At 37.9% G+C, this 21,633-nt stretch overlaps 1 protein-coding gene across 3 annotated transcripts in view; it reads left to right on the top strand.

Moving 5' to 3' along the window:
* The window catches only part of ppme1 (protein phosphatase methylesterase 1), a 44,727-nt gene extending 26,223 nt beyond the window's left edge, over positions 1-18,504 (top strand). For 2 of the 3 annotated variants that reach the window (XM_020509901.2, XM_048597625.1), the window contains 7 exons: positions 7,762-7,827; positions 11,064-11,220; positions 12,075-12,186; positions 12,294-12,338; positions 12,752-12,816; positions 13,474-13,541; positions 14,237-18,504. In XM_020509901.2, coding sequence (XP_020365490.1) covers positions 7,762-7,827; positions 11,064-11,220; positions 12,075-12,186; positions 12,294-12,338; positions 12,752-12,816; positions 13,474-13,541; positions 14,237-14,255 — 532 coding nt within the window. In that variant the 3' untranslated portion in view covers positions 14,256-18,504. The remainder of the gene's footprint in view (positions 1-7,761; positions 7,828-11,063; positions 11,221-12,074; positions 12,187-12,293; positions 12,339-12,751; positions 12,817-13,473; positions 13,542-14,236) is intronic. The other variant, XM_048597624.1, reaches the window with a different exon arrangement.
* Positions 18,505-21,633: the final 3,129 nt, after the last annotated feature.

The following is a 21,633-nucleotide window of genomic DNA, read 5'->3' as shown; positions in this document are numbered from 1 at the left end:
AGAGGAGGAGGATCTTGCCAACTTGCAGTGAGTTACAGCTAAAGGAACAAAATGAAGCACAGCTTGCAGGATGCTTTGTACCATGCACATAGACCCTGAATGTCTTGCCTACAGTTCACAAACAAATAGTGCTTTTTGTGACGAAGATTTGCTTTACCAGGCAGACAGAGCTTATAAACTGCTGCAGCACGTCGTTATTAACAGTGTGATGTCAGGCACATCTTTGTATATGGCTGACCATCCTTGTTGCCTTTAAACTTTTAATGCTTTGGTCATTCCAGTGTTTGCAAATTACACCTGCAATCACTTTTGCAGGTCCGTATTCATCAGATTTAAGTCATTGACTTCATATCCTTGCACGTGAATGCCATAAAGCAGGAGCAATGTCAGGATGTCAGAGATTTGATTTACAGGGAAAATTGCATGTTTACCCAGGTGGAGCGCACATTTCCTTGCTTGCTGCAGTAGGACAACCTAGAATCTACATAAATAAGACTTTCATTTGCACATGCAAATGTTTTGCAGGCATCTATGCTGCCTCCTGCAGGTCTGTACCAGATATTCAGGCAGCTGGCATGATATCTTGCACCATAATTAAATTTCCTCCCTTGCTCCAAAGCATTGGATCAGAGACTGACTGCCTGGAAACAAAGACTATTCTCTCCAAACATGGCTAATGTAGCCTCTGAGCTGCCCAAGCACTGGTGCAATTGTAATAAAATCGCTGCCCTGCCACCTTCTAGGCTTTAACAGAACAGACCAAACCTAACCATAAGCAAAGTTTCCACTTTAAGCTAGGCATGTATGTTTCCTGCTGCATAGCACTCGAGCCTTCAGGAAGTTGCTGACTGCTGTTGCTGAATTGTTTGTTGCAGTCTGAAATCAGTATTATTACAAATATGAATTGTTACTCAAGGCTGCAACAATACCTATAACTGTTATAAGAATATCAAATACCTTGACCATTCTGCAGAATTCAAATCGAAACACCATAGCAGTGATTACCTTGCACTGTCTATAAAAGCTCAACAAGAAAATAGTTGTGAGGCTAGTGGAAATAATTGTTCAAGTATTCCAACAGAGAAGTGATGGCAGCACCCCTTCATTACTGAGGCTGGTAAGACTGGTAAGTAAGGACTGTATGAACCATCTCAACTTCTTGGAGGCATGTGAGAGGGTGTCATTCTGAAGCATTAACCATTGATTTAATTTCATTAAAGATTAAATTTTCAATAGCAAGAAGTGACCTAGAGTTGGAAGGCAAAGCATCTGCGTGGGTAAAGTTATGAACCGGAAAGGGAAAAAGACCCTGATGGCAGTTATGTATGGCCTTCCTAGCAGTAGTCAGGATTTGGGGCAGAAAATAAATCCGGAGATGGAAAAGGCATGTAAGAAAGACACTATTACAATAACCAAGGAGGCTTCAATGTCCACGTGGACTGGGAATATCAGGTTGTCAGTGGATCATTAGAAAAGGAATTCACAGAATATCAATGAGATGGGTTTTTTTTTTGGAAACAGCTTGTGGTAGACTCCACAAGGCAATTTTGGATTTAGTGATGTGAAATGGGTCAGGCTTCTATAGGGAGCTTAACGCGAAGGAATCCCTAGGAGACAGTGACCACAATATTATAGCATTCACCCTACCGTTTGAGAGGGAGAAGCTGGAATCAGATGTAATGGTATTACACTTGAGTAAAGGAAACAGACATGAGGGAGGAGATGGCCAGAGTTGATTGGAAGAGGAGCCTAGCAGGGAAGATGGTGGAGCAGCAATGGCTTGAATTTCTGGGAGTAATTCAGGAGAAATTCACCCCAAGGAGGAAGAAAAATACTAAGGAGATGATGAGGCAACCATGGTTGACGAGGGAAGTCAGGGACAGCATAAAAGCAAAGGAAAAAGCATCCAATGTGGTGAAGATTAGTGGGAAGCCAGAGAATTAGGAAGTCTTTAAAATCCAGCAATGGACAATGACAAAAACAATAAGGGGGGAGAAGATGAAATATAAGATGGATTATAAAATGGAATGAGGAAAGATAGTAATATGAAAGGAAGATTATAGGAGTTGTTTTAAATATATAAAAGGTAAAAGAGCAATAAGTGTGGACATTGGAGCACTGGAAAATGGCAGTAATGGAGAAATAGTTAGGGGAATAAAAAATGACAGAGGAACTGCATAGGTACTTTATGTCAGTCTTCATGGTAGAAGACACCAGTATTATACCAGAACTTCTCTTAAATTCAAGAGTGTTGGTTGGCAGAGGTGAGTTTAGGGTCCATCACTAAGGAAAATGTGCTGGGAAATCTGAAAGGTCGGAAGATGGATAAATCACCTGGACTGGATTGACTGAACCCCATGGTTCTGAAAGAGGTAGCTGAGGAGATTGTGGTGGCATTGGTAATTTTTCAGGAATCACCTGGAGTCGAGGAGGGCCCAAGAGTACTGAAAAATAGCTAATCCAGCACTCGTATTTAAGAAGGGAAGTAGAAGTCAGAGAATTATAGACTGGTTAGCCTCAGTTGTTAGTAAGATTTTAGAGTCCCTTATTAAGGATGAGATTGTGGAGATCTTGAAAATGCATGGTCAAGGGGAGTCATGGCTGCCAGATCTGTCAGAATTCTTTTAAGAGGCAATGAGCAAGTTAGACCGAGAGAGCCAATGGATGTGATATGTTTACATTCCCAGAAGACCTTTGACAAGGTGCTGCACAGGTGTCTGCTAAAGAAGACAAGAGCCCATGGTGTTATTATAGAGTCATACTGCGTGGAAACAGACCCTTCGGTCCAACTCTGTGCCGACCAAGTTTCCCAAACTAAACTGGTCCCATTTGCCTGCGTTTGGCCCATATCCCTCTAAATCTTTCCTATTCATGTACCTTTCTAAATGTCTTTTAAATGTTGTAATTGTACCTGCATCTACTACTTCCTCCGGCAGTTCATTCCACATACAATCCACCCTCTATGGGAAAAAATTGCCCTTCAGGTCCCTTTTTAAATCTTTTTCTCCTCTTACCTTAAAAATGTGCCCCCTAGTTGGAACCCTCTACCCCAGGGAAAAGACCTTTTGCTATTCACCTTATCTATGCCTCTCGTGATTTTATAAATCTCTATAAGATCACCACTTAGCCTCTGACGCTCCAGGGAAAATAGCCCCAGCCTATTCAACATCTCCCTTTAGCTCAAACCCTCCAACCCTGGCAACATCCTTGTAAATCTATATGAATGTCTTGTATCTTGCAGTAGCAATACTGTTAACAAATATGAAATTTGAAGTCTAATGATATGAATTCTCTGAGGACGGGTCACTGGACCCGAAATGTTAACTCTGTTTTTCCCTTCACAGATACTGCCAGACCTGCTGAGCTTTTCCAGCAACTTTGTTTTTGTTCGTGATATGAATTCTCTCATGTCCTTTACAGATAAATCTGTCCTCAATTCATGTAGAATGTAATTCAGTCATTTCATAGGGTATTGAATAAAACATAAATGTCGTAGGTCGTGACGTCTCTGCTAAAGGGAGAAGAGAGTGTGGTGTGGCAACCATAACATCTGGAATTCAGACCGATGAGTGTTGCTAAGACTATTACTTCTGTCAGATTCCTTCATTGTGGCTTCCCTGAGCAGCAATGTAGAAATTAAAATGTAGAACCTGTGGAGATATATCGGTCTGACTGGCTACTGTTCTGCACTGGTTTGAATTCTACAGCATACTGGCTTGTGTACTTGCTATTTGAGGTGGTAAAAATGTGCCTTATATTGTATATAATATTAAATGCACAATGACATGCAACTGTGCTGCAGTTTTTGTTGGGTTGTTTGGTGGAATGGGTTGGTCTCCAGTCATCCTGTACAATGATTTAAAAAGAAACACCTGCTTACCTCAACAGTCTTTGATGTTCCCTTCATTCTTTTAAAGATCAATCTATGGCTGACTTATTTTCATTAATCTATGGCCAAATATTGAGCTTTCTATTGTTATAGAATCCCATGTCTTTGAAGCTTTCAGTTTTTTTTACATTGTCTTGGAATTCTGTGGAGCCTTACTACGTCCAGATCTATGTATGTGAAAATCAATTTGAATGAAGGTACTTTCTGGTTCCTGCATTAGATATTTTTTTCAGAAGCCAAATAATTTGGGTGCCACAGATTTGAAATAAAAACAGAAACTACTAGAAATACTCAGGTATGGTGTCATTTTGAGGAAGACAAACAGGAAAAACTGGGAACATTCTGCTGAAAGGCCATTGGCCTGAAATGTTGTCTCTTCTGTCTCTACAGATTTGCTTGATCTGAATATTTCAGCATTTTCCGTTATCAGTAGCCACTTCCTTCTGTGTTGCACCTCAACAAGTGCCATCATGGCTGTTGAAATTGTATTTAATAGAATGATAATTTTCATAAATTTAGTTGTCTTTTTGCCACGCACTTGTTGAGATTATCAAACGTAAAAACATCTATAAGAAGAGAATCCAAAGATGAGTAAAAAAAAAGTGTACTGGTAGTTCTACTGTAATGTGATAGTTGTGTTTTTGTGTGACCTTGTGCTATAGAAAATTGCCTTATAGAGAAATCGCTATACTTGTACAGCAGAAAGTTCACCTTATCCAAGCAGCATCTACTATTCATCAGTCATGTTACAGCCAATTCGTGCTAATGAAACATGAAACAGAACTACCTGTACTTGGATAATTTCTTTTTTTAAATCATGGAATACAGTGTGGAAGCAGGTCATTCAGCCCATGGAGTCCACACCGACCCTCTGAACAGGATCACACCCAGACCCACTCTACACTTCCATGGCCTGCACATCCCCGGACACCATGGACAATTTAGCATGGCCAATCAACCTAACCTGCATGTCTTTGGACTGTGGGAGGAAACTGGAGTACCCAGAAGAAACCCATGCAGTCGCCCACGGGTGGAATTGAACCCGGGTCCCTCGCACTGTGAGGCAGCAATGCTAACCACTGAACTACCATGCTGCCTTTTGCTTCAGCAAACGCAAAGCAACTACAAAGCAGATAAAACTGTAAAAATTAGGAAGTAGTTTTAGAGGCATATATTTGTATTCCAAGTTTAATGAAATAGCAATGGTATCTGTTTGCACACAGTCTGTCAGTTAACAAATTCCGAATAATTCTTATAGATCTTATAATGGTAACAGTTGAAAAAACAGAATAGTAGTTTCTTCATGCTCTGCCTTGCATGTGGTAACAATTGACTGTATGTTAATAGATACTTGTAGAAAGTAGTTTTAGCACAAATAAATTCGAAAGAACTGTTGATGCTGCAAGTAAGGGTCACCCCACTCTGGCTTTTGAATGTAAATGGGTCAGTAAGCTCCTGACCTCAGTCCAGCCTTAGTTCAAACATAGATTAAAAAAGCCAAGTACCAGACATGAGGTGAGATTGACAATTCTCAATATCAAGGCTACATTTGTTTGACTTTTTTGCTAGGACTCCTTGACAACACTGGAGTTAATTAGAATCAGAGAGGAAACTTGCCACTGGTTGAAATCATACCTAGTACAACAAAAGGTGCTTGGAGTTGTAGATGGTTGATCATCTTGGCCCCAGGGCATTCTCTGCAGGAGTTCCTAGTTTTGATCAACCTATTCAGAGATGTTATCACACACCTCTGGAGCAGGTGGGACTTGAACATGCCTCCTTGTTCAGAGGCAGGACACTATTGACTACATCACAAGCGTAGTTCCTCAGGGTAGTGTCCAAGGCCCAACCATCTTCAACTGCTTCATCAATCACCTTCCCTTTATCATAAATGGGAATGTTTGTTGATTATTGTATAAAGTTCAGCATCAATCACAGATCCTCTGATACCGAAGCAGTCCATGTTCAAATGCAACAAAACCGGGGCAATATCCAGGCTTGGTCTGAAAAGTGGCAAAGAGCATTTGTGTCTCGCAACTGCCAGGTAATGATCATTCCAATATGAAACAATTTAACTATTGCCTCTTGACATTCAATGGTAATACCATCACTGAAATCTCCCACTTTCAACATCCTGGGTGTTACCATTGACCAGAAACTGAATTGGACTAGCCATATAAATACAGTGGCTACAAAAGCAGGTTAGAGACTAGGAATCCTGCAGTGAGTAACTCACCACGTGACTCCCCAAGGCTAGTCCACCAGCTACAAGGCACATGTACCGATGCACGGTTTTTGCTTCTGGAAGCCACTGCCAGGCATGGACCTCTGAGACGGGACGAATGACCTACATCCACAAACAATCAACAGGCTGCTTTGTCCTGAATGTTGTCAAACTTCCTGACTGTTGTGGAACTGCACCCATCCAGGCAAGTGGGGACTGTTCCATCACACTCCTGACATGTTCTTTGTAGCTGCATCCTGTTACTCCAGTTCTTTCAATATAAAGGCCAGTATTCCATTAGCTTTCTTAATTACTTTAGTTTTGTGGCATAAAACTAATTTATGTTCAGAATAAAACTGCTGATATTGGAGTTCAGTAGTGTATTGTTTCTGTAACTGGATTAAAAATTGAGTTTGAGCTCAACTAGCAGTTAGAGAATTAACCTGAAAATAAAAAGCTGACATCAGTGAAGGTGAAACAATTGGATTGTCATGTAAGCCCATTGGCTTGATAATGTCCTTTAAGAACAAAACCTGGAACTTTGTTCTAAATGGCCTACGCATGACTCCAGTCTCGCATCAAAATAGTTCACTCGTATATGCTATTTCATTTGACTGAACAAGCTATTCAATTCAGAGCAACCAGGCATGGGCATCAATTTCTAGCTACATCAAGTGGGATTTGTATCAAATAAAATGTTTAATATTAATTTCATTAATTATTTGTTTAAGCAGCACTGAAGTTTAAGCTCTCCTCCGATTTCTCGGAATTAACTGATGGCCCTTGCCCACAATGGATATTCAATTTTTTTTCCACCAAATTGGTGACACATGTTTGACATAATTTCATCAGGACACCACGTTGTCTAAATGTTCAAAAGTGAAGTTAGACAATGAATACCAGAGACTAGTTGCAAAGATGATAACTGAGGCCAGTTCCTTTTTAGAAAAGTCTCCAAAGATTTGCATTTTTTTTCTGGGGGTGTTTTTGTAATATTACTGGACTGATAAGCTGAAGGTGATCCTTTGGGGGAACTGGTTTGAATCCCTCATGACATTTAAATTCAATTCAATCTTGAATAATGCCCTTTAGGGAAGGAAATCTGTGGTCTTATCTGTCTGGTCTACATGTGACTCCAGACCAGCAGTAAAATATTACACTCTTCAATGGCCAAGCAAGTCACTCAGTTTAGGAGTAACAAGGAGATAATGGCAGCATTTGTTGCCTGCCAGTGATGAATACATCCCATTAAAGAATAAAGAACATTTGCAACCCTGGTATAATTTGAACTAGCAGCTGTTGTTCAATGTTCCAATTTTTTTTACTGGAGATTCTTAAGATATGCATAGTGGACCACTGGTGACTCAGATTAGACCAATTTGGTCAAAATAGATGCATCCTCCTTGGTTTGTATGGGTCAGTGCCAACACATCATGTGTCTTCAGAAAGCATAATCCCTGGCACTTTGGGAGGTTTAATGTTCACAGTGATGCTGAGTTTACTCTTTGTAAATTCTTATTTATCCACTTTTATGTTACTTTGGGAATAATCAGAAGTATGTCACTGGTAAATATAGCATTAAACTGATGATCTATGTAACTCAACTCGAATGTAGCAGTTCTTATTTCACATTTCTTTGCTCACACAGTGTGAAAAGTGGTCAGATACGAAATCTGGAATCGGCAAAAGTCTCCATGGTTGGGCAAGTAAAACTGTAAGTTTTTTTTTGTTTTAACGCTTCCATACTAACACAGTCTATATTGTGCAGTATTGGCAGGAAAATATTTCTTTTTCCCTGACAAACTTTGTTTCTTTGTGGAAATTTGAATCTCTTAATTAACTTGTCTAGGTGAAATTTTATGCTTAGTTTCTTCAGTATTATTCATCAGATTTTGTCATAACATCCCATAAGCAATTTTTTTTTTTTAAAGTTGTTATGATGTGGAGGTGCCATTGTTGTACTGGGGTGGACAAAGTCAGAAGTCGACATGACACCAGGTTGAAGTCCAACAGGTTTATTTGAAATCACAAGCTTTAAGAGTGCTGCTCCTTCATCAGGTGAAGTCAGGCTAGGCCAACATATTGTTTATCCCTAATTGTCCAGAGTGCAGTTTAGCACATCGCTATTGGTAAGCCAAATTATTTTTTATAAAACCTTCTTAAAGTACAAAATAAATCTTAAGGCATTTCATAGAAACATAGGAAAAATACAAAGATGCACTAACTGCTGGCTGAATCAGTGACGTCCACATTCCATGAGTGAATTTTTTTAAAGAAAAAAGTCTTCAGGATCTGATGGCCTGGGAGGATTTAAACATGGCAAAGATCTCAGGAGACCAGAAGCCAGTGTAAAACAGTAAAAATGGATGCTGGACTTGAGGTTTGGCTTGGCATAGGATAAAGGCATCTGAGTTGGATGAGGTGAGTGGATGAGACACCATTAGAACAGTCAAAATTAGAGGTGACTAAGGCATGGATGAGTTTTTGGTTATCAGATGGACTAAAATTGATTTTGGGGTGGATACAGATAAAGCTACAGAGATGGATGTAGGCAGTCTGTGTTTTGGATATGATTTGGGGTCACTAGCTCAACACAAGTTGAAATACAACACAGTTTGCAGGTACTCTGGTTCAACGTAAAGGTAGGGGAATGGAAACTCTGTAGATGGTAGGCACTTTGTATCAAATTTCAATTGTTTCAGCTGTCTTCCTAATGTCTAACTGCAGCTTGACTACTGATACAAAGCAAAAATTATACAGCTTACATGCAGTGGCCAGGAGATTAGGAAAAGAGGTACAGCTGGACGTCATTGGCTTGCATTTAGATGCTGACGCTGTCTTGGTGAATGCTATTGTGGAAACTATTTTGTGGAAGAAGAGGGTGCCAAGGATAAATTCTGGAATGAAGATACATAGTGGGTAGTAATAACAAAGGTTATGTTCCAGTAATAAGTGACAGTAGAATAAAACAATCTAACTAAGCTACAGAATGCAGTAGAGTTATGGTGGGGGAATGCTGTCATCAGTCATGTCAAAGGCTGCAGAATGATTGAGGAGAGAGAATGTCGTTCGTGACTTGAGGCTGCTGTGAAAGGTATGTAGACCTGATTTTGATTTTTATGAAAGAAGTGAGCATGAAAATGGACAGCAACAATAAGTGCAGGGGGATTGATGATGGACTGATGCAAGATCAGAGTGATCAAGTGTTGAGGTGGTAAGGTAAATGGTTTAACGAAGCAATTTGTAATGTAATGAAAAAGTAGGAGTTATCTAGGATGATCCTAGAACCCTACTTCTAGTTTTAGATGATAAGGTGTTGGAATGGAAATAGGCCATTTGGTCCATCAAGTCCCACCATTTGGCCAGATTACGGCCGATCTGGAAATCCTCAACTCCACTTGCCTTCTTTATCCCCATAACTCTGGATTCTCTTGTTGATTAGAAATCTGGCTATCTCGGTCTTGAATGTACATAATAACCCAGTCTCAGCATTCTTCTGTGATTAAAAACGTTCCACAGATTCACCACTCTGAGAAAAAAATTCTTCCTCATCTATCTTTAATGGGTGATCCCTTACTCTGAGACTATGCCCTCTAGTCTTGGACTTGCCCACAAGGGGAACCAACCTCTCCACCTCCAACCTGACAAAGAATCCCCTAAGAATCTTACACGTTTCTCTAAGATCTCCTTCATTCTTCTAAACTCCAATGAGTACAAACCAAACCTACTAAGCTGCTACTCATAAGAAAATGGTGGCATGGTAGCTCCGTAGTTAGCACTGCTGCCTCACAGCGCCAGGGACCTGTGTTTGAATCCACCCTTGGGCAGAATGGAGTTTGTAGATCCTCCCCATGTCTGCAGGGTTTTCTCTGGGTGCTCCGATTTCCTCCCACAGTCCAAACATTTGCAGGTTAGGTGAATTGGCCATGGGGAAAAATATAGGGTGTGGGGGTGGCGAGTTTGGGGGAGATGTTCTTTGGAGGGTCAGTGTGGGCTCGAAGGGCCAATTGGCTTGCTTCCACACTGTAGAGATTTTATGATTCTATGAAAATGTGTCCATACCCAGGATCAGCCTAGTGAATCTTTCCCTAGATTGCCTCCAATGCCAGCATATCTTTCCTTGGATAAGGGGCCCAAAACTGTTCAGTATTCCAGTTGTGGTCTGACTAGCGCCTTGCATAGTTTTAGCAAAACCTCCATACATACTTCATTCACTTTGAAATAAAGGCAAGCTTTCCATTTTGCCTACGCTATTACCCACTGGATTTGGATGCTAGCTTTTTGTAATTCACGCTCTGGGATCCCAAGATCATTCTGTGCTGCAGCACATTCTGTAGTCTTTCTCCATTTAAATAATAGTCAACTCATCTACTATTCCTGCCAAAGTACATTTACTGTACATAATGTCTCACTTAAAATGGATCCTTGTTAAACACTATCCAAAAGTTTACAAATATAATGAGGTAATTTCTGTTGGTTTTAATGCTCCAAATCTGCAGTCTAATGGGACAGTAAAGATCCCAAATTCCAGTAGAAATCCATTCTGACAGGTTCCCTCAGTCTCTCTTTAAACTTCAGAAAATGTCCTGTATCTTCTGGTTTCAGAGCTCAGACCCCGTTGGTGAATAGTAGGACTGCCAATACCTCAAAGGTGGGAGCTGCTAGAAATTAATTCTTGCTGCTCTGTAATGACTTGAGCAATCTATTTACTGTGTACAGATGATCACTGCAATGCAAATTTACATCATCTCAAACCATCTGGATAGATGTTTTGACTGAATTCTAAATTCACAACTTTAAATTGTATTGCTGGGTGAATTTAATCCCTGGGAACTAACTCTAAGTTCCAAATAGAATTTTAATAAAGTTGTAACAAGAATCTTATATGGGGAAATAATTAAACTTCAAGCAAAGTTAATTATTTACTCATTCTGAATTGTTTTCCTCAAGTTGTGAGGATGATATCAACATTGCAGGGAGCTCCCATTCTGTTGTGGACACTGCTATTCATGAAGAGGAAGAGGATGAGGCAGAGGAGGAAGAAGGGACAGTGAAGAAGGAGAAGGAACCTGAATCAAGTAAAAAATTGAAAGAAAGTAAAACTGAGGTAAGCAATGATCTGTAGATTTTGAGTGTAAGCCATCTATTCATTTGCTTTATTGCTTGTTTTCCTGAAAATGTTTTTTCCTACCTTTTGAACGTAACAATATTCCTGTTCTTAAAGTTGCAAGCCTTTTCATGTTTTTCCCTTGAACTTAAAAGTGCCCAGTAATGTAAACAGCTCTTAAAATCAAATGATAAATTCAAGTTTATTTTCAAAATTTTTAAAAAGTAAAACTTTGTAGTTTAAGTGAATACAGTAATTGATTTTATCGTTGATTGTTGGTTTCTGCTGGCCATGTGGATGCTTATATGTATTTTGTTCCTCTGTTTATCTCTCTTCTAACTCCTCCTATTCAACCTTCCTCTGAAGACATTAAATCCTTACTGGCTACATTATTGCCCAGTAATTTAATGGCAATGGTACTACTCTGCATCATCAAAGTGGCAATCAGGTTTCCACTCTGAAAATTTATCAGCAGGGAGTTAAAATGACTTCTTAACCTGTTCATAGAAATAAATTGTTCCAGCACAGCTAGAGGCCATTCAGCCCATTGTGCCTTGTGATGGCTCTTTGGAAAAGTATTCAGTCATTCTCACTACACCTGCTGTTTCCCCATAACCTATACATTCTTCCTTTGGTGAATTATATGTAACAACAATATCATAAGGTGCAACATCACAACACAAGACTGCCTACAAAACTCTGGCTTATTTTTCCAAAATGTTTGCTTTGAATGTACAGTATCTGAGAATTCATTGTTTTAGCTGTTGCAGCATTGATGGATTAATTCTGTTTCTTTCTCTGTCTGGGCTATTCAACAATTAGCTAACAGTGTTATTTAATGTTTATTATTTCAGTACACATGGCGTGTTGAGCTGTCCAAAACTGAGAAGTACTGGGAGGGGTGGTTTAAAGGGCTATCCAACCTCTTTCTCGGCTGCCCAATCCCCAAACTACTATTACTAGCAGGTACAATTTCATTTTGATCTACCTTTGTTCAGTTTTGAAAACTATTTTTATATGTTTTATTAAATAAGTTCAATAAACTATGTGGCTACCTTTTTTCTATTTTGCAGGTGTTGACAGATTAGATCGAGATCTTACAATTGGTCAAATGCAAGGTAGTAATATGAACTTTTCATCTTTAATTTTCAGCTAGTTTATATTCTATAGCTTCAAAATGTTAGTTTAAGTAACAAATGTAATTTTTAAGTCTGTGCTTATCATCTTTAATGTAAATTCCATATTTAAAAACATTTTGCTCTTTGTGAAACTTGATGCATAGTATTTCTGTTTCAACCTTTTTGTTACTTTTGATACTATGTAAACAGTATATCCAGCTGGTTCCATCATGAATACCTTTTAGTACTGATTTTTAACTTTGATCAATTAACGACTTGATCAAAATTTAGCCTTTGTCTGAGAGGGGTAGAGGGGAACCCACATCACAGAAATCAATTTTTAAAAAAAAACTATTCTGAAATGACAACAAGCAATTCACTAATGTGATTATGATTCTCATTTATTTTTTCAGGAAAATTTCAGATGCAAGTTCTTCCACAATGTGGCCATGCTGTACATGAAGACGCCCCAGACAAAGTAAGCAGAGAGATTTGCCTCCCTCAGAGGAAATCTCTGATTTAGTTATGGCATTCAAATTTTAATACATTTTGAGCCTGATATTTGTAGTTAGAGGTGGAATTAATGACCAGCAATATCTCCAATTCCGAGCAGTAAGAGAGCATTTTGTGACCTTTGTTGGTTTAAGCTTTATCAAGTAAAATAATCAGTTGAGTTTTATTTTAGCAGCCAGTAATTTTTCATAATCAGTGTAGAATTGTAAAATTTGTTATAACTTATTTTTAATGATTTGAATAATTAAATGCATGCGATTTCTTCAAAACTTTTTTAACAAACTTAACATGACAGATCAAAGTTGATAAAAATCTATAACCGGCAGAAGCCGTAATAAAAAAAAGTGAACTATTATCAACTGTAAAGAGAAAGGCACTGCGGATGAAAAGCCTTCCTCAGAACTGACATGCATCTGCTGTGTCTTTCCAATATTTTCTGGTTGTTATTTTTGTGTGACTATCGAAATCCTTCCAGACTTTAGGTGAAATTTGTTTAACTTCCAACTATACTTAGAAGCTTATAATCTGATGTAGTGGATGAATATGGTTGTGATATCTAGAGCACAAACCTAAATTTTCTTTGTATTCAATCAAAGTATGTCACCTTCAATTTCTTTTCTAGGTGGCAGAAGCTGTTGCAACATTCATGATTCGTAATAGGTTTACAGAAGCAAAGGGTGAAATCCATAGGTGAGGTGTTTCTCAGACTGCACAAGATATTAGAACAATAGGTTAAAGCGTGGAGACAAACCATTCAAATATATATGGTATTTTTCTTCCTTAAGCCACCTAGACCAATCCTACTCTCCATATCCTTATTAATTCCAGTATTTCCAAAGAAATTAACACCCTTTTCTTCAAAAAAAAATCTATATAGAACAATTTTAGCCTATTTTTTCTGATTTTCTTTTTGTAATGGTTATTTTAATCTTGCCTACTCCCAACTCATCAAAATACCTTTTACTTTACCACCACCCTTAAATCTTGAACGTCTCTAGAAGGTCAACCTCTAACTTTTCTACACTAGGATATTTAAAGCCTCTGTTAGAGACACTAAACAGGTGTCAAAGCTTATTCCATTAAGCCATGCCCACCAAATCAAGGAGATAAAGAGTTGTGCGCATGCATATCAGGGGACCTGAGAGCTCATCCCAGGACTGTCCCCCTGAATGTCTGCTTTATGGTTACATGGCTGCAGTGGAGGAGAGGAATGTCATGATTCAAATTAGTTGTTCCATGACCCTATAGTAGGTCGAGAACTGCATTTTGGAAACTCCTAATATAGATAGTGTATATTGACCAGGTGAAATTTTTGCCATTCGCTTATATCACTCTCACTAAACGTGAATAGTTCTCCATATATTTTATGTCCTTTTTCTTTTCAGCAGTTACCCCAATTTTTAGTAGATCCAACAGCCTTCAAACTCAACTTGGATTGTATATGCATCAAGACCACTGAGATTTATCCATGTATCATCATCTGCCTAATCTGAATGATACAGTGAAGCTGGAATGTCAGAACTCCATTTGTGCTGTTAAATCTATATTGATTCATTGAAACTCCAATTGTGGGTACTACAGAATGACTGACTGAAAAGTGCAACCTGTTTCTGATTCAAACATTAAAACAATTAAAGGGGATTGCATACTCAAAGTGTATTTTTTTTCTTGCACATGTTCTACTATAGAACGCAGAAATGTGTTCAGCAATTGCTTAGGAGTTGAAATGTGCTCTGGAACTCCGTGTTTGTAATACTAATAATATCTATGGTTAAACTTGGGTCTGTTTTAGAACTGGGTTAGGAGTTCTTTTATTTAAAAAAGGAGGTAAAAAGAAACAAGAGGAAAAGAGCACAAGTATGCAGGACAACCCAAAAAAAAGTCAAATTGCTGGATTTGTCATCTTCAAAATACAGACACTCCTAACTTTAGACATGTACTGACAGTTAACCTAATTTAAACTGACTTCAAAGTGCGCTTCTGGAATCAAAGTTTATTGGCCTTAACTATTGACATAGAAATGATTTTGCACTTTTTTTTGTGACGATAAAATGTTTTTATTTTAAATGGTCTGTAATCCAAATTCTTTATACAATAAAGATCAGTGTTTTGGACCATGTTACACTAGACTATTGTTCTAAATCATTAGCTGATGAAAGATATGAGTAGCAAGAGAAATTATATTGCAGTCTGCTGCTAGCTATGATGCAGACTTAACCAGGAAAGATCTCTGAATGCGTGGTTATTCTGTGAATGAGAAACTACTGCAACCAATTTCACATTAGACATATAGAATTGAGGTTTTTTTTGCCTAGTAGATCCAGTAGACCTACCTGAGCATTGTTTAAATCCAGGTTCTACTAAAGTCAACATATCTTTCACCTAATCTGAAGTTTAAGTGGTGTGACAAAGCCTGCTGGTGGTCTGAAACTGTTTAGTTTTCATGCATAACATTACTTAAATATGAAAATGGCAGGAAAACTGCAAAAGGCAAAATATTGTGCTTGCTGTAAATTCGAAATCCAAAAAGCAAATGATGGTAATACTCAGGTCAGGGAGAGATTACATTTCAGGTCTGTGGTCTTTTATGGAACTTTGTATGAATGCAATCTCCTAATATTTTGTTCTTCACTGTGAGCACTTACTGTTGCATATAATGGCAATCAGTTTTTTAAAAATTGGAAAAGAAATTAAATGTATTGAGAGACTACTAAAACTGTCTGGGCTCCTTGTATATTTGAAAAATTATGACATGCAATATCTTTATACAATGGTTGGAGAAAGGAGCATGAGGCAGAACGAGGAGTCGAGAAATGATTTTAAGCAGTGACTTTCTGCGTCCAAATTCTCGCTTCTACCAAGCCTCCCCCAATCTTGATGAACCCCTTTCCTTGAAGTATGCCTGCTACTGCAGTCTGTGACTTTGCGAGTGTCCGGAGCATTTCCCTGAACATATATCGAACTCCTTGAATGTGTTGATCACAATCCTAGTGCCTATTTTGAGACTCTGCAAGTTGCCAGAAACTTGGTGGCACATCGACTTTGCATGCTTGGTTTTCAAGGTAAACTACAGCCTGACCAGCAATCTTTGTATCATTCTGATAGTTCTTTATTAGGGGTGACTGCTAACCTTCAGTCTCTTTTCCTGTAACCTTCATTTTTGAGTCACGTTTTCCCTTAATTGTCCAAGAATGTGGTGAGAGTAGAAACTGCTTTTTGCCTAGTCTTCAGATTGTAATATTTGCAGTTGGGAGAAGACATTTGACCAACCTTTCGTACATTCAGCCAGAAGCTTTGTACAGAAACTAATTCATTCTCAGAGACATCCTATAGGAGCAGTTTCTCAAAAAATTCCAGAATTTTCACCGCTACTATTGTCATGGAAGTTTATTCAATGTATTTTATTCAGACAAAAGATACTTGACCTGGAACAGTAACTCTTCTGCTCTCATTTTCCCCACAGAGGCTCCCTGCTCTGCTTAGCATTTTCTATTTTTAACTTATTTATTCTGAGAGATGTGAAACTTCCTGCCATCAGTCTGTTCTTAGATTAGAAACACAAACACTGAGAATACTGGAGAAATTCAGTAGGTCTGGCAGCATCTGAGGAGAGGGAAAACAGAATGAATGTTTTGAGTCCAGTATGACTCCTCTTCAGTGTTTTAGTCTTAGTCCTAGTTTAGCTCTTTAGAATCATAAACAAAGAAACATAGGAAATAGAAGTAGGCCTGGGGCGTTCAGCTCTTTGAGCCTGCTGTGCCATTCAATATGATCACGGCTGATCATCCAATTCATTACTCTTTACTGGCATAAGCTGAACCCTTTTTTGTATTCATTGAGTTTACTTTGAACTAATTTTACTTTGTCCAATCTGTTATCTACCTCATAGAAGTTATGCTTTCAGTATTGTCAGTGAAGGAAAATATACCCCGGTGTGTTTCAGCCACATGATAGATCAAAATAATGTTTTGTTGGAAAAAAACCCATTTTAGAATGGCAAATTTGACAACCAATAAACAGGCTGGTTCCTGAGGAAGTGGTTAATTAGAAATTATTAAAATCAGCTTTACTTTTTTCTAAACTTTTGAGAATTCAGTGTGATGGGGCATTCTCCAGACAAAATGAAAATACTGTAGATGCTGGAAATCTAAATGTACAACTGAAAATGCTGGATATACTTAAACGGTCAGGCCACATCTCTGGAGAGAGACACCATACTGATTAAAAGATCAACATACTGAAATATTAATTCTTTTTCTTCCACCACAGATGCTGTTTGACCTGCTATTTCCAGGTCTATCTCTAATTTAGGCAGAGTATGTTTTGATTTGACTTACTGAAAGAAATTGCCCTAGAACACATTTTTATTGCTTAATTTTTATATTTTGAAGCACTGTTATTGATCCTCGTAATGTTTGGTCTGTAATTAGATTTTTATTGTAACATTATGAATCCAGTGGCAGATTTTGGGCTTGGTACTTAAAACAGTTTGTAATTTCCATGATGTAAAAATTGCACAAACACTTTGATCATGGAAAGGCTAGATAAAATCTGTGAATTAGCATCATTTTGAGAGAGGTCAAAGATGATTCCAAACAAGTTGAAGTGAGCTGAGCTATACTTAAATCTGGGACACGTTGAGACTGCTTCTGTTGATTTAGATGATGTCCAGTGCATGGCATTCCTCACTCCTGTTCCCGGTGTTGGGGGACATAGTTCAAGTCCAATTAATTAATTATGTAGGGGATCTCAAAATTGACTGCAGTCAGCAGGCTATTTTTGATTACAACCTGAAACCAGTCTTGAGAGCTGTTTCTGCCTCCTTGCCAGCTAGTGACCATGGTTGGACCAGCATTGAAGATTTTTTTTTCACCACTCACGTGACAAATCCATACATTAACGTGCATAGAATTCACTGTGGTAGATTTAGCTGGATGCTTAACATGTCTGAATCTGCAACTGTTTGTAACTAAATTTGGACATTTGAAGCCACTATCACCTGGAGCAACATGTAGCCTTTATATGAAACTGCTTTAGATTGGGATTCGCCAAAAAGAAAGTAAACAATGATACTGAAGTTTTGAAATAGAGCTGAATAATTTAATTCAATAATGTCTCAGTGAAAATTTCAAAGTTTTAGCCTTGAAGCACTTGATTTGCAGGTATCTGATTATTTTTCTGTTGGTATTTTCTGTGAAGTGTGACTGAAATAGAAAAACTTGAATGCAAATAATCGCTTCAATTTACTTCTACTTAATGGTTTAAAACAAGCACAGAGTGTTAAAGCTCTAAGTTCACCACAGGATTCAAAGTTATTAAGTGTCAAAACTGTACACTGGAACAAATGCTAAAGCATTACAGACTGAATAATGCACGATACTGATTTAATTTCTAATTGAACCAATCTGGCTTCAGTTTTTGCTTGAGAATCCTCCTTGTTCCTTGCCATAAAATTACGTTTTCATGAGTTTGAAAGACTTCAGAAGCTAAAATATTTTGTTTTTTAAGGAGGAAATGTATGGTGTCAAACATTCTGGGTAAAAAACTTGAATTGTGCATCAGTACTCAATTACAATACAACAGCATGTTCAATAACTGTGCCATTGATTTGTAGTAAATAGCAAAATAAAAAAACTTGTGGATTGTCTCTCAATTGTTCATTTTTGTCAGAGTTTATTTTAATGATTGATTTATTTATTGTGGGTGGAGAAAAAGTGAATTGAAATATTTGAACTTTGTCCTGACAATTGTAACTATCATTTGAATTTTTTTTGAGTTATTCTTTTCTTAACCACTAGATGGAGTTTAGTCTCATGTAATTGGTAGGTTTTTATTGGAAATATTATTGGAAATGGGTAGGTTTTTATTGGAAATATTAGCAAGGATTGTAATCACCTGGAGCCCAGTAGAAAAACCAAATGTAACGGTGTATACAGAGGTAGAAGAATCTGTCACAGGGATTGAAAATAAATTATTTAGCAGTAATAAAAACCCCACAGATGGTGGACAAGTTCAGAAATCACACGACACCAGTTATAATCCAACAGGTTTATTTGAAAACACAAACTTTTGGAGCCTCGCGTCTTCTTCAGGTGTTAGTGAGAGAGGTGGTATCAGTCACGGAATTTATAAGTAAAAGATCAAAGGGTCACACCACTGATGACGATGTGTTAAATAAACCTAAGATGCTGTTACGTCTTTAATCAGTTAAACCTTTAGTTCTCTCAGGGCAGTGACTTGAAAGGAATTCAGGGATTTACATGTACATGTTAATCAATTAAAACCTTCTAACTGATTAAAGATTTAATAGCATCTTAGGTTTATTTAATCAGGCTTAGGATTCAAGTTGCACAATGCTAAAGTGTCCTGTGGAAGGCCACACTTGCAAATTTCCACTAGCACTCCCACATGTGCAGCATAAAAGACAATAAAGTATCCATCGAACCACTGAAAACAAGTCAAATCAGAAACGCCACAGTTAAAGGAAACTGGGCAAACGTAATTCAGTTAACAATAGAACCAAGAATCTCCAAACCTCTTCAAATGCCTGAGTTATTGCTCCTGGAATTGCCCACCTGAACATTCACATTTCATAATCTATTCTTCGTGGATAAACCTAAAACTGGTTTGTATATCATTTTAGAGGGGATGAAAAGCAAATCTATGTGTATCTGTAATATGTTTTATTATCTTATGTAACAGTAGCTTAAAAAAAATCATTTTTAAGCTCAAAGCTTGAGTAAATTGGCTCATTTTACAACATATGTATATTTGGGCTTGGAAAAGGCAAGGTTTTTTAAATTTACAAGTAAAGTTACCATAGTTATTTGCAGACCATAGGGCTGCTCTCTCTCATTAGAGAGTGACAACTGGTGGTGGTTTAACCTGAGGGTTGCCATGCCCCAGGGGAGGGGAGAAGTTGAGAAGGAGAGTCCTTCATGGTAATCTCAGCCAGTGCAGCCTGTACCCCATCCCCATTTTCACATTATCCTTGTGAGCAACCGAGTGAGCGTTTGAGTAAAGAAGCGTTAGTTACTTAAGGATAGCCATTTAGGAGTATCCCTTTTCTACTTTATATAATGATTAAATGGCTAAAGGATGGCAAAGGCTGGTAACTGAATTTTATGAGTTTGGTGAATATATCATTTGCTGAATGTCAATGTTTTATTATTATAGAGGCAAGCAGTTCCTGATTATTTGGAAAGCAAATACAGCTTCTTTGTTACTTCTTTCCTTACCTTTCCTCTTGCGCAATTAATGTCACCGTTATCAATTGTTTGAACAATAGGGCACCCGAAAATAGCAGAGAAGTTGATAAATTATTTTGCATTATTTTTCATGGTAGAAGACATTAATGCATTCCAAGAAAAAAAAATCAAGGAGCTAAAGGGGGAGTGAAAATAAATACAGTCGTTACCATTAGACAGAAAATTCCAAAGAAATGAATGGAACCAACCTTGACTTGATGGGCTGCATCCCAGGATATCAAAGAAAGCAGCTATAGAGATATCAGATGTACTGTTAGTAATCTTCCAAGAATCCTTAGATTCTGGAAAATTAATAGAGGATTATTGCATTGGCATTTTTCTAACCTTATTCAAAAAGGAAAGAAGATAAAAGACTGATAACAATAGCGTAACATCTGTTATTGGAAAATGTTAGAGTTTATAATAAAGGACATAATAGTAAGGAGAGTCAGCATACATTAGCTAATTATGTCATGCCACTCTGCTTTTAAACTTGATGTGATGCATATTGGAAAGATATTTTCAGAACCTTCAGTCAGTTCCTTGGTCATTTAACTCCATATCATTCCTTAATGATAGAAGCTGATTGTATTTGAAGATGATGCAAAGAGAACAAATGTGACATTGTCATTGGTACTCCAGTTGTGTACTACTGAGACTTTTAACTGCTATGATACATTATTTCTATGGGGAAATGGATTTTGGTTAAACTTCAGACAAATATTCCTTTGTCAGAGGCATTTTCACACTGAGAACAAAAATATGGAACATGACAAGACAAAAAATATATTCTAGGACCAAGGCCAAGTACTAACTACACCGATTGACTACTCACTGATAGGATATTTTGTACAGTTCAGTGTGTGTATATAGGCTTGGCTACTTCCCACTGTTTTTATTTCTTTACCAAAGAACTTGCAAACCATAAAATTATTAATGCCCTACTTAAAGAAAAACATTTGTTTTGAAGTTTCTATATGCAAACTCCATGGGTCTCATTAGCTCCTTTGGCCTCTGGTTCAGAATAGTGCTGACAACGTGGGTTCAATTCCCATCCTGTCTGAGGTAGACATGGGAGCTGGCTCCTTGCACTGTCCCTGAGAATGGTAGGAAATGACAAACTGCTGCTGACAAAAACTGCCAAGGAAAATGGTTCAACACGAAGCGAAAGCAGACAATGAGCTAAAGTCCTGTGTCTGGGCAGAGCATTGATGGAATGCAATATACAGAGCATTAACATGGGTGGTACTGTATAACCTGTACATTGAACAATGCAATATTTTCCCTGGAGAGATGTTACAATGGCAGAGAGCCATTACAGTAGGTAGAATTAGGATTATCGATACCAAAAGCAGTAATGGTGTTTTCAATATGTTTAGTTGCCTGTGTTTTATCTCCATATGTACTAAAATAATGGTACGTGACTTTGTGTCCATCAATAGGGACTAACTTTAGTACCATGTTTAATTACAGAAACAGAGGACCAGTTTGATAGCGCGTGGTTCAGAACAATACCAAGGATTCAGAGTTTGATT

This window comes from Rhincodon typus, chromosome 6, assembly GCF_021869965.1.
Source record: "Rhincodon typus isolate 14 chromosome 6, sRhiTyp1.1, whole genome shotgun sequence".
NCBI lineage: Eukaryota > Metazoa > Chordata > Chondrichthyes > Orectolobiformes > Rhincodontidae > Rhincodon > Rhincodon typus.
This window is presented reverse-complemented; position numbering and strand designations above follow the sequence as displayed.